Source organism: Lissotriton helveticus, chromosome 6 (genome assembly GCF_964261635.1).
Source record: "Lissotriton helveticus chromosome 6, aLisHel1.1, whole genome shotgun sequence".
NCBI lineage: Eukaryota > Metazoa > Chordata > Amphibia > Caudata > Salamandridae > Lissotriton > Lissotriton helveticus.
The window spans coordinates 1,093,556,867-1,093,573,456 of NC_136067.1; the positions used below are offsets into that span (position 1 = coordinate 1,093,556,867).

Sequence of the window (16,590 nt, forward strand, 5' to 3'; positions counted from 1 at the left end):
TTTTTTGCCAATTTCTGATGTATTTCCATTCTAGTACCTTTAAACCTTGGGGGAGCCTGGGCGGGATTAATTAGAAGGGACTAGAATGTGTATGTTAGAGGCATGTGGGTTGCTGAATTCATATCTTGTGCATAGATCGCCGCCCAGTGTTGGGTCCGGATGGTTGCACATTGTTGTCCTGGAAGAGTCTTCGAAGTATCACGAGATAGGTGGCTCCTCCCTCGGACTACAGTGCGCATGGGCATCCTCAGATTGTTTTTTTCCGCCATTGGGTTCGGATGTACTTTTCTTTACTCAAGTTCGGAAACTTTCTAAAGGCCAAAAGGCCTTCGGGGTCGTCGGTATTGTTCTTTCGATCGGTGCAGAGTTCTTGTTCCAGTTCTTTTCGAGCAGGACGTCGAGGAGAGCCCCTTGGCCTTTTCGACACCAGAGGCCCGATCGTCGATGGAACGGAGCTGGTTCAAACGATGCCCCCTCTGTAACTCTAAGTACCCGCACATCGATGTACACCCGGTGTGCAACAAGTGCTTATCACCCGACCACAATGAGGACAACTGTCTAGCTTGTGCTCGATTCAGGTCAAAGAAGACTCTTAGGCTCCGACGTGCGGTGAGGCAAACGATGTCGATGCCAGCGCCCGACCCGGTGAAGAAGACGATGAGGTCGTCGAGGCTCAGGATCCAGGACAGCAATCGGATCCCGGTTCGGAGCATGACTCCACCTATTATGAAGACGTCGATGATGAAGGCGATAATGGAAACGACATTGAGGTAAGGGACGACGTATCCCCCATCGGAGCCGTCGATGACGACTCAAGCGATGAACCAGGCCCAACAATGGGTACGGAGCTCAGAACAGACACTGAAAGGCTTCCAAGGGCTCAGGTCGAGGCATCACCGGAAGGCCTTAGCCAAGATCAAGAGGAACGTTCGATAGCCCCGCGTCTAGGCCCGGCTAAGAACATATCACACGAGCCATTGGTCGCGCTACTGAAAGCGAAACCAAAAGCCATCGAGTCAAAATCGAAACCGAAACTGCTGAAGACAGTCTTCGGATCGAAGAGTTCGAACATATCGGATTCTACAAAGAAAGCAAGTGTCGACGACCCTGCGAGGTCAAAAATGAAGGCCGTCGAGCCAAAGATCGGTGCGCTGAAATCCATCACCAAAGTCAAGCACGTCGAACTAACGAGGTCGAGGTCGACGGACAGCGACACTAACAAGGGACTCGAGTCTCGGAGGGTTCTCGATCCGAAGCAACGAGTCCACGGGCCAAAGCTCGTCAAAGCCCTCGAGCCGAAAACCAAAGGCACCTTGAAGGAGCAAGTCGAACCGAGTCAAAAGAGCGCGCCTCCGACGCCTCAAGCACCGAAGTCAACGCAGAGCCTGCGGCATACTGACGAAAGGGCTACGTCGGTTGGACCTCTATCGACGCCGGCCCCGAAAAAGGTCAGTCTGTCTAAAGACTCGCTGCCACCGATAAAGTTTGGACTGCCCCCAACTGCACGCCCTAAGGCGCTCGATCCGAAAACGGGGGCCGAGACACCCAGGTCGGTGTCCACTGGTAAAAGAAGTCATCCTCCAGAAGAGGACATTGTATACCAAGAGCCCTCCTATGATGAACAGTCGAAGCTGTATATCGACTCCGAAACTGGCAGACTTTCCATCTACCAACGGAAGATCAGGTCGGAAAATCCTCTGGAATCATATAAAATCCCACTCAAAAGGAAAAGGGATTCTTCTACATCACCTGTCCTTTTGAGACTGTAAGCTACCATGGCCAAGACACTTCTGCATACTCGCCCACACACACACTAATGAGGATATGGGGTATGACTATAGTGGACAATATGATTACCCTGCGGACACATATCAACATGACCAAACTCAGCCATGGGCAGACACTATTGACCCTGGTGAGTCACAGACTATTCTTGATACTCCTTCTTATCCTGTCAAAACATCCCCGACAGAAGATACTGCTGCGTTTAACGCATTAATAGAAAGGGCAGCACTAAATCATGATGTGGAAATGCATGCTGACCCAATTGAAGAGGACTTCTTGTTTGACACTTTCTCAGTTTCAGAGAAATCTGTTAAGACATTGCCAATGTTGAAAGCTGTTTTTAAACATGCAGGAGACATTTTCAAAGAAACCACAAGAGCAAGGGTTGTTAACCCCAGAATTGAAAGAAAATACAGACCGGCGCCTGTGGACCCTACATACATTAAGGGACAGCTGCCATTGGACTCTTTAGTGGTATCAAATGCTCGTAAGCGTGCCAACTCACAAACTACTGGTGATGCTTCTCCTCCAGACAAAGAGTCTAAAATCTTAGAAGCATCTGGGAAAAGGGTAGCTGCTCAAGCAGCTAATATCTGGAGACTTTCAAATACACAGGCCCTATTAGCCAGATACGATAGGGCGCATTATGACACACTAGAGCAACTGCTACAGCATTTGCCTGATGCCTACAAAGAGGGAGCAGAAACACTTATACAAGAAGGGAAGCTAATATCCAACGCATCCATTAAATTTGCGCTTGACGCAGCAGACACCACAGCCAGGGCCATCAACACAAGTGTCATGCTCAGGAGACATGCTTGGTTGCGCATCTCTGGCTTCAAACCTGAGATTCAAACCACATTATTAAATCAGCCTCTAAACCCTGATTTTTTTATTTGGTCCTGATGTGGACATAATCTTAGAGAAGATTAAAAAGGACACAGAGACAGCCAAATCTATGGGTGCCTTGCAGTCACAACAATTCAGAGGCGGCTCCTTTCGTCTCTCCGGTAACAGAGGAGCTACAAGAGGCCAGGCATCCCAGCAGACTCCATACAGTAAAGGGAGCACGCAAACCACCTATAATAAGAACAATAGAGGTGGATACCGTGGCAACAGCAACAAGGGCAGAGGACGAGAGAATAACAACACCAGATCCCCCGCCAATACTAAACAGTGACGCCTTGTCACTGCCCCCAGACCATGTAACACCGGTCGGGGGATGATTACAACAGTTCCTGCCAGTCTGGGAGAGCATTACCACAGACAGGTGGGTGAGACAACTTATTCAGTTTGGCTATTGTCTAGAGCTAACATCCACTCCACCCAACATACCCCCAAGACACCGTCCTGTGTCCGCAGAGCACATAGAGTTATTGCAGCAGGCTGTCATCAGCATGCTGCAAAAAGGGGCCATAGAACTCGTCCCTATACAGCAACAGGGTACCAGGGTGTACACGCTGTACTTCTTAATCCCCAAAAAGGTCGGGTCTCTCAGGCCAATACTAGACCTCAGGCCCCTAAACCAATACATCTTGTCAGAACACTTTCACATGCTCACTTTACAGCAGGTTCTACCATTACTCAGTCAGGGAGACTTCCTCGCAACATTAGACCTAAAGGATGCGTATTTCCACATACCCATACATCCAGCACACAGGAAGTATCTCAGGTTTACCATACAAAATCAGCACTACCAGTTCAAGGTACTGCCTTTCGGGGTGACAACTGCCCCAAGGGTGTTTACCAAGTGCCTAGCGACAGTAGCGGCGCACCTGCGGAGAAACCATATTCACGTCTACCCCTATCTGGACGACTGGCTAATCAAAGCAAAGTCAGCCCAGCAATGAGCCGGCCACATGTCCCGCACTATTCACCTCCTGCACAGCCTCGGATTCTCATTAAACTACACAAAGTCTCATCTCCAACCCGCCCACGTACAACAGTACCTGGGAGCGACAATAGACACTCTGGCGGCAAAGGCTCAGCCAAACTCAGCGAGAATCAACAGCATTCAATCACTGATCCAGGGATTCAGACCCCAACACTCGCTCCCGGCACGGGTGTTTATTCAGTTGATAGGCATGATGGCCTCCTGCATCTTCATAGTCCCCCACGCCAGACTGCACATGCGTCCGCTTCAGGAGTGCTTAGCACATCAGTTGAACCAGGCTTATGGACAATTGAAAGACCTAGTGTTGGTGACCGGTCGCGCATACAACTCTGCATTGGTGGAATCCACAAAACCTTTGCAGGGGTCGACCGTTCAAGAGCCTGTATCACAAAAAGTGCTCACGACGGACGCATCTCTCCTGGGATGGGGAGCGCATGTCCTCCATTACACAGTGCAGGGGCTGTGGACAACACAACAGAAGAAGATGCACATCAACCTGCTGGAACAGATGGCAATCTTCATGGCAATGAAGGCGTTCAAGGTACATTTGTGCAACAAAGTCGTGTTAATCCGGACGGACAACATGACTGCCATGTACTACATACAGAAGCAGGGAGGGACACACTCTCCACAGTTGTCACATCTAGCGCAAAGCATGTGGAAGTGGGCCATTCAGAGAACATCTTCCTCATGGCGGAACACCTCCCAGGCAAGGATAACCAGATGGCGGATCTGCTCAGCAGACACAGCCACCAGATGCACGAGTGGGAGATACATCCCTCAGTGCTGCACCCGTAATTCCAGCAGTGGGGTCACCCAGTGATAGACCTGATCGTCACATGGGAAAACTCAAAATGCCAAAGCTTCGCCACCAGGTTTCCACATCCGCAGTCTCAGGGCAATGCGATATGGATGAACTGGTCAGGCCGATTGGCGTACGCTTTTCCACCAGCCCCGCTTATACCACTAGTGGCACGCAAACTGCGACAACACTCAATGACACTCATCTCAATTGCTCCAACGTGGGCAAGGCAACCATGGTACACCACGTTCCTAGAACTTTCCGTGGTGCCTCATCAATGGCTGAGATTAACACCCAGTCTTTTAACGCAGAGCCATGGCGACATTCAGCACCCCGATCCGCAACAGTTGAACCTTGCGATCTGGCTCCTGAAGTCATAGAGTTTGGTTACCTGAACTTGCCTCCTGACTGTATGAATATTATCAAAGAGGCAAGAAGACCTACTACCAGGGCATGCTATGCGGCGAAGTGGAAACCAATAATGACATAAATCCGCTAGATGCATCTACTCAAAACATCATATGTTACCTGTTGCATTTGCACAGATGCAATCTAGCTTACAGTTCCATACGTATACATTTAGCTGCGGTGGCAGCTTATCTTCAAAACAGGCAGCACCTTTCCCTCTTCAGAGTACCTGCTATTAAAGCTTTCATGGAGGGACTCAGACGAGTAATTCCTCCTAGACACCCACCTTCACCTGTCTGGAAGTTGAACGTAGTTCTCACCAGACTAATGGGACCCCCTTTTGAACCTCTACACTCGTGTGAGATACAGTTCCTAACGTGGGAAGTGGCTTTTCTAGTGGTGATTACATCCCTTAGAAGAGTTAGTGAGCTGCAAGCTCTAACTATTCAGGAGCCATTCATACAAATTCACGCAAATAGGGTTGTGCTACGAACAAACCCCAAATTTATGCCAAAGGTGGTATCCCAGTTTCACATCAATCAAGCTATAGAACTGCCAGTGTTCTTCCCAAATCCAGATTCAGTGGCAGAAAGAGCTCTACATACCTTAGACGTTAAAAGAGCTCTCCTGTACTATATCGACAGGACAAAGCTTTTCAGAAAAACTAAGCAACTGTTTGTTGCCTTTTCACCACAGCACAAAGGCAACCCCATTCCCAAATCAAGTATAGCCAGGTGGATTGTTAAGTGCATACAAATTATCAGAAAGCTAAACGCACATTAACAGTACCCCCAAGAGCGCATTCAACACGCAAATTAGGGGCATCCATGGCTTTCCTAGGAAACATTCCTCTAGAAGACATATGTAGAGCAGCCACATGGACTACCATACATACATTTACCAAACACTACTGCGTAGATGTACACTCCAAACAGCAAGCGTAGGACAGGCTGTTCTCAAGACTCTTTTTCAGACTGCTGCAGCTGGCACGGGCAACCACCGCCAAAAGGGAGACTGCTATACATTCTATGCACAAGATATGAATTCAGCAGCCCAAATGCCTCGAACGGAATATGCTACTTACCAGTATGCATCTGTTCTTGGCATGTAGGGCTGCTGATATCCATATCGTCCTCCCCGGTGCCTGTCCCAGCTGTAGCACTCAGACTTAATCTCTAGCATGGACATCACTTACTGTATCATACTCCATCACTGCCACAATGGCGAAAAACAATCTGAGGATGGAGAGGATGCCCATGCGCACTGTAGTCCGAGGGAGGAGCCACCTATCTCGTGATACTTCGAAGACTTTTCCAGGACAACAATGTGCAATCATCCGGACCCAACACTAGGCGGCGATCTATGCACAAGATATGAATATCAGCAGCCCTACATGCCAAGAACAGATGCATACTGGTAAGTAGCATATTCCTTATACAAGAGCATATCTATATCGTTACCATACAGTGTAGGATTTATTCCAGTATGCAGGTTCTTGACTTTCACCACATTAGAGGCCACAGGGATTGTGCTTTGTCATGCTCTGAAGACTGACCCAATTCTGGATCCATATTTGCAGTATATCATGTTAAATCCAAGCAACGCAATGGTTTCTTGAGCTGTCATATTTGTGTGATTATTCACAATGTAACCTTCGAACACATGAAGTTGCTTAAACATAGGTTAAGCTACTTTGAACGTTAATCGTAATAAGGTAAGGGTGTTTTATTTTTAACATTTGTTTCACAGAATGGTACTAATTTTTGTCTCTCTTATCAGGCCAACCGCTGCCCGCCGAGATGACACTAGCTCAGCTTCTCACTTTGTTATATGACCGGAAACTCCCTCAGGGCTACAGATCAGTAGACCTGACAGTGAAACTAGGCTCCAAAGTTATCTCTGACCCTAGCCTTTCAAAAACGGACTCATTTAAGCGCCTCCACACAGAAAAAGGTATATTTGTAGTATGTTTTTAGTGTGCTTAATGATGCAGTACTCGTCATATCGGTTTTGTCCAAATCATTAAATGTTCCCCTTATCCCCTTGTATTTTCCTTATAGAACCTTATGGTCCACAAGGATCAGCTCGTATTTTGGTAGAATCATGAACTGTCTGTTACCGACCGAAAACACAATTGTTTAGTTTTGGTAATGTCATTAGAAAACCTGTAAATGTAGCATTCTAAAACGCATTAAACTGTAACAGATTTTCTGAGACAATATATTTTCTACATTTCTCTACTTAATTTACCTCCTAACTGAACGAGTGTTAAAGCTAAATATAAAGTACATGACCTCTAACTAAGTATGTGTTTAATTCATAGATATTGATTGAGACAGTTACGTTTTAGTAGCAAGTCGTTTTCTTTTTTTCAGAAGGACCAAAGCTGTTGTGATGAGGCCAAAATGGCAGAAGGCTAGTGTGAGAAGTTGGCCTGATGTGCAGTGCTCACTATTCTAGTGATCACTATATATCAGTCCAAACAACCCTTATTGATGATTGGTTGTAAGTCAACCTTATAGACCAGCTATCCTAGTAGCATGGATACGAGCAGTCTAAGGCTAAGACTCTAGAGGGCATGTTAAGCCAGCTGTTTTACCATCACATTACCCCTTGAACACCCAGTGAAAGGACACCACACAAGTGTTATGAAAATAAACAGTGTATTTATTAGAATCACAACAACCCTGTACTCTTTATGAGGACAGGGTGCTAGGCACACAACAAAACTCTTACGAAAATACTTAAGTTAGCACCGTATATACAACTGCCCGAGGGGCACGAAAAACCATATACTCTAAAAGTGGAATGCGAAATTACTAGCAGGTAAGTACAGTACTAATAGGCTTTGGAATCGCTAGGACTTGACTAGGGAATCGTTAGATTACTTCTAGGAGGCCTAGGGGACTCGGGTGCAGAGTGTGCACTCTCACGCGGGATGCGGGACAAAGTCTATGATAGCTCGTAAAGTTAAAGTTAGTGTTCACGGGCGAACCCGACCTGGTAGGGAGAAAACGACAGTGGATCCTGACCCTTGGATAGTGAGGCTATGCTGGGGCACCGAAATGCCGAAGTTACCTAGCCCAGGGGCTGCAGCTGCATATGTCTCAAAAGACGTCGGGAATCCTCGTTGCCGGACCAGGAGCCTGGAAGAAAGATGCTGGCAGGCGACCAGTGAAGATAGTTCGAAGTGATCCAAGCCTGGATCTGGAAGATGGATGACACCTGAAAGCAGAGGGGACCAAGTTCGTGACTACTAGCCAGTAGTCAGTGGGCACCAGGAGGGCACCGGATGGTAGTCACCTCGACTAGGTGAGTGGGCGACGCTGTGCTCTGCAGATCTCACGGACCAGGAGGCGTTGTCAGCGACCAGGATGGAGAGGCGAGCTGTCCCACGATGGATGAAGCTGTCGGCGTCGAGGAACCCAGGATTGGGCAACAAAGCCTTGGCTAATTTAAGCCCACGCGGTGGACTCAAAATGGCGTCTTGAGTGGACCAGGAGGGTCCGGGGTGCTCCTCTTCTGGAAGGGAGCAAGAGCCAGTCTGGAGCAACCAGACCAGCAGCAGTGATGTCGTCGGGCGTCGTTCAGAAGGCCACAAGCCAGCGGGCTAGTAGCCAAACAACGCGGTGAGCAGCAAAAAGCAGAAGGGCCCCACGCCGATCGTGGAGATGCTGGCGGGCTGCTCTTCGGTGCTGGAGCTGCTCAGGGTCGGGGCTTCTCGGACCCCAAAGCACTCACCAGGAAATTACTCTGCGGGCTTGCTGTGCAGAAGTCGTGCAGTCTTGGCAATAGTCGGTCCCTTGAGGTCTCGTCGCACTCACGGTTCTCAGCTTGGCTGTAGAGGTGAGTAGAGGTCGGAGGTGCCAGGGAAGCCGGGTCTTGTCGAGCTGGGCAGTCGGATTCCGGAGGAAGGACTTACAGCAGACCGCAGTGTTCTTGCGATGATGCCTGCGGATGCAGGGTGACTACTCCTTAGTCACAAGGGAGAATCTTGAAGAAGGAAATCTTGAAGTCCTTTCGCAGAAAGTCGTGTCTTGATTCCAAAGATGATCTAATTTGGAAGGGGGCCTGCTCCTACCTTTATCTGGGAAAAGGGGGCTGGCACGCGACTAAGTCCTGCCCTATGGGTGGGACCAGGAGGGGGGTGGTTACACCCCTCTCCTTTGGCGGGCTTTCCCCAGGCCAGGGGCTGGAGTGCCCCTGGAACTGGTTTCAGCCGGCCTATGCACAGTGAGCACCGGGGTGCCACTTGCAGTCACCTTCCTCTGTAGCCCTGCCTACCTGGAATACACAAAACCCTGTCTGGGACGGTGCTGGCACCGCCCCTGGCAGGAAACCCTTTGTCCTTGCCTCCTGCTCTGGGAGGACTCCCAGCAGCAGGAGGGCAGACTTGTGTCTCGGTGGCAGCATCCATTTTGTGGATGCTAAGGCTCTGTCTGACATTAACCGGGGTTACAGGTTACATACATGTCGTGTCCCTCTAGAAGGGTGGAATGCTAACCCCGTCGCCAGAATTGGCGAGGGGTTAGTATTCCAATTCGTATGACACCTTACTCGACATGTTTTGATACAGCGATACCAGAGTTGGCATATAACCGCGAGGATTATAATGCACTTAAGAGTATATGGTATGCGATATCATGGAAACGGCTAAGGGATGGATCCCGAAAGCCGCAGACAGGCTCAGCTCATGCCAGAGCACTATCTCACACGATTCCAAGCACTCTGCCTTCAGGATTGTCAAGGCCTGCCATAGGAGTGACTGATAGGAGATCTGTGTGCCCATTTTAGGGTTAGATATAGGAATACTATATCTAAAGCAAGGGGTGATTACACCACCTTGCCCCAGCTGTCGTGCAGCCAGTTGTGTCAGATTTGGATGGCCAGCCAGGGGTGGCATAATACATGCTGCAGCCCCTGGTAGGCCCTGGGTACACCTATGCCCTGGGTACCTAAGGTACACCGTACAGGGACTGATAAGGTGACTCAGTATCCAATTAGATATGTACCTAGGGTACATGGAATCCATTTTACAGAGAGAGCAGTAGGCCTGGGGTCCTGAATAGCAGGGCCCCAGGTCAACTAAGTCAGAAAACCAGCAAAACACCAGGCAAAAAGTTGGGGGCAACCATAGTCCGGGATCTACCTTCCTACATAACCCCCCCCAAACGAAAGGAGATAAGGCTATCCTTGCCAGGTAAGCCTATATTGCCTGAGTGGCCATATAAGGAAGTACCAGCACTGGCATGGTTACCCCCTATCTCATGGTCCACTAAGCAATCCCTCACCCTAAGGGTATCTGAGGGTCTCCACCATAGGGAATCTCTACCTGTGGTGTGTTTTGGCAAAGTAAAAGGCTGGTGCTGGGATGGAGTACTGAAGTGAGACTCCACTAATGTTGGGCTCAACTTCCTCCAATCACCATCTACCATGTGTGCCTTTCTTTCCAGGACTGAGTTGCTGTGAGCTCTCAGGGTCAACCTCTGGCTACCTAAAGCTGGAGGCTGGGTCCCTCTGTTTGGCTTACTGGAGGGACAGATCAGGTCTGGGGCCCTCAGGTCCCAAGTTTGGCTGTGCCCAACAGTGTCCATCTGTGGGAGGTCCCTAACTAATTTTAAGGGGGATCCCTCAGGAGTTTGTTTTATTTTCACTTGGCTAGGACTACTAGCTTCAGTGCCCTTAATCTGCTGATTGGGGAATTCTTTTGGACAGGGGGCCCTTTGGGGTCCAACACTGGCCTCCCTGACCTCTACAGCCCTGGGCTGACTGAGGCAGGGTAGAGAGGGGCAGGTTACCTGCTCCAGACTGGGTCCCACCTTGGAAGGGTCCACTGACATCAGGGGTTCTGCCAGGCTAGGCCTGACTACCTCTGTGGCAGTTTCTTCACAAGGGGTCAGATCAGTTCCCTGAGGAGGCTGACCCTTTCCTAAAGTCTGGTGGGAGGGAGATTTCTCTTCCTCCTCAATGCTCTCTGTCTGAGTGGAGTGATCCATAGTTTCAGGCTTCACAACACTATCATCTGTCTGAGTTTGAGCTGTGGCCATCACAACTCTCCCAACCTTTTCAGGAGGGGGCTCAGTTTGGGTGTGGGCTGTTACCATGACAACTATGCACAAAAGGGAGGTCCCAGGGGTGATTTTAAAGACTCTGACTGTTGAATCCCCTGAACAGAATTGACACCAACAAAAACCAACAGAGAGTCTACACACACTAACAACGTACCCAACAACAAATACAAAATATTACGGAAAAATTTCTCATAAATGAGTTCCCATCAGTACACCATCGAGACCGCCCTTCATCATCTGGGATCTCTTTTGACACTTGTGCCTGCTGCTGTTAGAGGTGAAAAAACCTGCACTGGCCTGATGACAAGCCATGTACCAGGAAAAACCACAGCAGTTGTATAGGATGTGAACACAGGCGTGTCTGGTGGAATACTGAATACTGCACTGCTATTCAGTATTCCACCAGACACGCCTGTGTTCACATCCTATACAACTGCTGTGGTTTTTCCTGGTACATGGCTTGTCATCAGGCCAGTTCAGGTTTTTTCACCTCTAACAGCAGCAGGCACAAGTGTCAAAAGAGATCCCAGATGATGAAGGGCGGTCTCGATGGTGTACTGATGGGAACTCATTTATGAGAAATTTTTCCGTAATATTTTGTATTTGTTGTTGGGTACGTTGTTAGTGTGTGTAGACTCTCTGTTGGTTTTTGTTGGTGTCAATTCTGTTACCATGACAGCCTTGACAACCTGTTCTGGGAAGGAAGTTGTCTGAGATTGGGTTGTGACTGGCACAACCCTCCTGACCTGTTCAGGGAGGACATCTTGGACTGGGGCTGTGGCTAACACTGCCCCACTAACCTTACCATGGGGGTTTACCATTCTAGAATGGGTTTCTTGCTCTACCTCAGCCCAGGCTGAGGTCTCTAAATCATTCCCCAGTAGGCAATCTACAGGCAAGTTGGATGTCACTGCCACTCTCTTGGGGCCAGTGACACTTCCCCAGCTGAGATTTACTACTGCCATGGGATGAGTTTTCTTCACTCCATCAATGTTTACCACCTGGTATGTGGCACCAGGTAAAAGTTGCCTTGAGGGGACTAGACTCTCAGTCACCATAGTGATGCTAGCCCCTGTATCTCTATAGGCCTCAACTTTTATACCATTGATGAGGGGCTCCTGTCTGTACTTGCCCAAAGTGTTGGGACAAGTTGTGAAGTTGGCAAACCCCATGCCAGTCTCACAGACAAGAGTATCTAAGTTTGGGGACCTGGTTAGGCCAGAGTCCCCAGGAACTCCCAAAGTAAATGCACCCAAATTCTTGGGGGCACTCCCACCACCTGGGGGATTACTACTAGTAGTAACAGGAGGTTTGGGAATGTTACTTGGGGGTATGTTCTCCTTATTGTTATTCTTTGGGCAACTGCTGTCAGTTTTCAAATGACCCACCTGTTTACAGGGATAACGATAAGGTTTCTTCTGGTTATTAGAAGGATTCTGGGACCCACCCCCCTCAGAGGATTTTTGGGGCCCTGATGTGGTTTGATCTGGAGATTTATTCCCACCCTTCTCTTGAGGCTTGGTTGATTCCTTTTTCTGGTCACCACCTTGGTTCTTGGGCCTAATCCTGGTTCTGACCCATTTGTCTGCCCTCTTACCCAATTCTTGTGGAGAGGTCAGATCAGAGTCTACCAGGTGCTGGTGTAATAACTGGTTCTGACAATTATTTAAGACTTGCTCTCTCATAATAAGATTATACAATCCTGTGAAGTCAGTAACCTTGCTACCCAGTAGCCAGCCTTCCAAAGCCTTAGTGGCACAATCAACAAAGTCAGGCCAGTCCTGAGACTGAGCTTTCTGGGTGTCTCTGAACAGCAACCTGTACTGCTCAGTGGTTAAGCCAAACCCATCAACCAGTGCATTTTTCAGGACCTGGTAATCATTAGCATCCTCCACTCTTGTAGTGAGGAGCTTATCTCTACCTTTACCATCAAAGGAGAGCCACAGTATAGCTGCCCACTGACTCTGGGGAATGCACTGCACAGTGCGGGCCCTTTCCAAAGCAGCCATCCATTTCTGGATGTCATCCCCTTGTTTAAAGGGGGGCACTATCTTAGTCAGGTGTTTAGTATCTAAACCCTTCTCTTTTTCTCTTGGGAGATTGCTGCCACCAGTGGGAGCTAACCCACTCATCTGCTGCTCTCTAGCAAATGCAAGCTTTTCTTTGGCCAGGGCAAGTTCTTCCCTTTCAATCCTCAGTCTAGCTTGTCTCATCCTTGCTTCATGCTCTCTTCTCTGAGGGGAAGTCAATCTCCTCTGGGGAGAGTTCCTTCTCCCCTGAGAAGAGGCATTAGAGTGCAGAGATCTAATGGAGTCCCTAGAAGGAGATCTATCTCTCCTAACTCCAAGGTTAGGCCTTATTAGGGTCAGTACTGGGGGTCCCCCAGATCCTTCCCCAAGTAGGTCTAAGTTGGCCCTAGTTAGCCTTCTGGCTACCTCAAGACCTTTGTCTACCTCATCCCCAGAGAGTTCCTCTTGATCCTCCTCCCCAACTGCAGTAGCAGTGTTAGGGAGGTCTGGATCCCCAGAGGTTCTCTCTAAGGCTGGCATATTCTCATGTAACTGAGAAATCTTTCTGGCATCATATGTCTCTAAGAGACCTATCAGAAAGGGAATGGTGGGGTTAGACCCCTGCTTCAGTTTCCTGGAGGTACAGACTTGTCTCATCTCCTGGAAACTGAGAGCTGCATATCTTGAAGTGACCTGTGGAGGGTCAACACTTACCAGGGGAGTCTCAGTGGACTCTCCATGGTTAGACATGCTTTTCTAGTGAGGTGTAAGTGGTGCACTTACCTACACTATATGTTTGCCTACTGATCCCTTGCTAGAGTTGTAGTTTAGGGTGTGCTAGGCCCTAGGAGCTACAACAGCTGGTTCAGTAGAACTCAGAGTATTCTAAGCTAAGTTATATGTACCTTTAGTACTTATGTGATCTTTCACAAGATATTCTTAGGATATGTGTGGTAAAACAACAGCAAGCTCAAATCCCAACCGCTGCTCACCAATGTGAGAAGTTGGCCTGATGTGCAGTGCTCACTATTCTAGTGATCACTATATATCAGTCCAAACAACCCTTATTGATGATTGGTTGTAAGTCAACCTTATAGACCAGCTATCCTAGTAGCATGGATACGAGCAGTCTAAGGCTAAGACTCTAGAGGGCGTGTTAAGCCAGCTGTTTTACCATCACATTACCCCTTGAACACCCAGTGAAAGGACACCACACAAGTGTTATGAAAATAAACAGTGTATTTATTAGAATCACAACAACCCTGTACTCTTTATGAGGACAGGGTGCTAGGCACACAACAAAACTCTTACGAAAATACTTAAGTTAGCACCGTATATACAAATGCCCGAGGGGCACGAAAAACCATATACTCTAAAAGTGGAATGCGAAATTACTAGCAGGTAAGTACAGTACTAATAGGCTTTGGAATCGCTAGGACTTGACTAGGGAATCGTTAGATTACTTCTAGGAGGCCTAGGGGACTCGGGTGCAGAGTGTGCACTCTCACGCGGGATGCGGGACAAAGTCTATGATAGCTAGTAAAGTTAAAGTTAGTGTTCACGGGCGAACCCGACCTGGTAGGGAGAAAACGACAGTGGATCCTGACCCTTGGATAGTGAGGCTATGCTGGGGCACCGAAATGCCGAAGTTACCTAGCCCAGGGGCTGCAGCTGCATATGTCTCAAAAGACGTCGGGAATCCTCGTTGCCGGACCAGGAGCCTGGAAGAAAGATGCTGGCAGGCGACCAGTGAAGAGAGTTCGAAGTGATCCAAGCCTGGATCTGGAAGATGGATGACACCTGAAAGCAGAGGGGACCAAGTTCGTGACTACTAGCCAGTAGTCAGTGGGCACCAGGAGGGCACCGGATGGTAGTCACCTCGACTAGGTGAGTGGGCGACGCTGTGCTCTGCAGATCTCACGGACCAGGAGGCGTTGTCGGCGACCAGGATGGAGAGGCGAGCTGTCCCACGATGGATGAAGCTGTCGGCGTCGAGGAACCCAGGATTGGGCAACAAAGCCTTGGCTAATTTAAGCCCACGCGGTGGACTCAAAATGGCGTCTTGAGTGGACCAGGAGTGTCCGGGGTGCTCCTCTTCTGGAAGGGAGCAAGAGCCAGTCTGGAGCAACCAGACCAGCAGCAGTGATGTCGTCGGGCGTCGTTCAGAAGGCCACAAGCCAGCGGGCTAGTAGCCAAACAACGCGGTGAGCAGCAAAAAGCAGAAGGGCCCCACGCCGATCGTGGAGATGCTGGGGGGCTGCTCTTCGGTGCTGGAGCTGCTCAGGGTCGGGGCTTCTCGGACCCCAAAGCACTCACCAGGAAATTACTCGGCGGGCTTGCTGTGCAGAAGTCGTGCAGTCTTGGCAATAGTCGGTCCCTTGAGGTCTCGTCGCACTCACGGTTCTCAGCTTGGCTGTAGAGGTGAGTAGAGGTCGGAGGTGCCAGGGAAGCCGGGTCTTGTCGAGCTGGGCAGTCGGATTCCGGAGGAAGGACTTACAGCAGACCGCAGTGTTCTTGCGATGGTGCCTGCGGATGCAGGGTGACTACTCCTTAGTCACAAGGGAGAATCTTGAAGAAGGAAATCTTGAAGTCCTTTCGCAGAAAGTCGTGTCTTGATTCCAAAGATGATCTAATTTGGAAGGGGGCCTGCTCCTTCCTTTATCTGGGAAAAGGGGGCTGGCACGCGACTAAGTCCTGCCCTATGGGTGGGACCAGGAGGGGGGTGGTTACACCCCTCTCCTTTGGCGGGCTTTCCCCAGGCCAGGGGCTGGAGTGCCCCTGGAACTGGTTTCAGCCGGCCTATGCACAGTGAGCACCGGGGTGCCACTTGCAGTCACCTTCCTCTGTAGCCCTGCCTACCTGGAATACACAAAACCCTGTCTGGGACGGTGCTGGCACCGCCCCTGGCAGGAAACCCTTTGTCCTTGCCTCCTGCTCTGGGAGGACTCCCAGCAGCAGGAGGGCAGACTTGTGTCTCGGTGGCAGCATCCATTTTGTGGATGCTAAGGCTCTGTCTGACTTTAACCGGGGTTACAGGTTACATACATGTCGTGTCCCTCTAGAAGGGTGGAATGCTAACCCCGTCGCCAGAATTGGCGAGGGGTTAGTATTCCAATTTGTATGACACCTTACACGACATGTTTTGATAAAGCGATACCAGAGTTGGCATATAACCGCGAGGATTATAATGCACTTAAGAGTATATGGTATGAGATATCATGGAAACGGCTAAGGGATGGATCCCGAAAGCCGCAGACAGGCTCAGCTCATGCCAGAGCACTATCTCACACGATTCCAAGCACTCTGCCTTCAGGATTGTCAAGGCCTGCCATAGGAGTGACTGATAGGAGATCTGTGTGCCCATTTTAGGGTTAGATATAGGAATACTATATCTAAAGCAAGGGGTGATTACACCACCTTGCCCCAGCTGTCGTGCAGCCAGTTGTGTCAGATTTGGATGGCCAGCCAGGGGTGGCATAATACATGCTGCAGCCCCTGGTAGGCCCTGGGTACACCTATGCCCTGGGTACCTAAGGTACACCGTACAGGGACTGATAAGGTGACTCAGTATCCAATTAGATATGTACCTAGGGTACATGGAATCCATTTTACAGAGAGAGC

At 49.4% G+C, this 16,590-nt stretch overlaps 1 protein-coding gene across 4 annotated transcripts in view; it reads left to right on the forward strand.

Moving 5' to 3' along the window:
* The window catches only part of BIRC6 (baculoviral IAP repeat containing 6), a 2,208,279-nt gene that overhangs the window by 1,756,648 nt on the left and 435,041 nt on the right, over positions 1-16,590 (forward strand). For all 4 annotated transcript variants that reach the window (XM_078648748.1, XM_078648749.1, XM_078648751.1 and 1 more), the window contains one exon: positions 6,669-6,842. In XM_078648748.1, the coding sequence (XP_078504874.1) occupies positions 6,669-6,842 (174 nt within the window). The remainder of the gene's footprint in view (positions 1-6,668; positions 6,843-16,590) is intronic.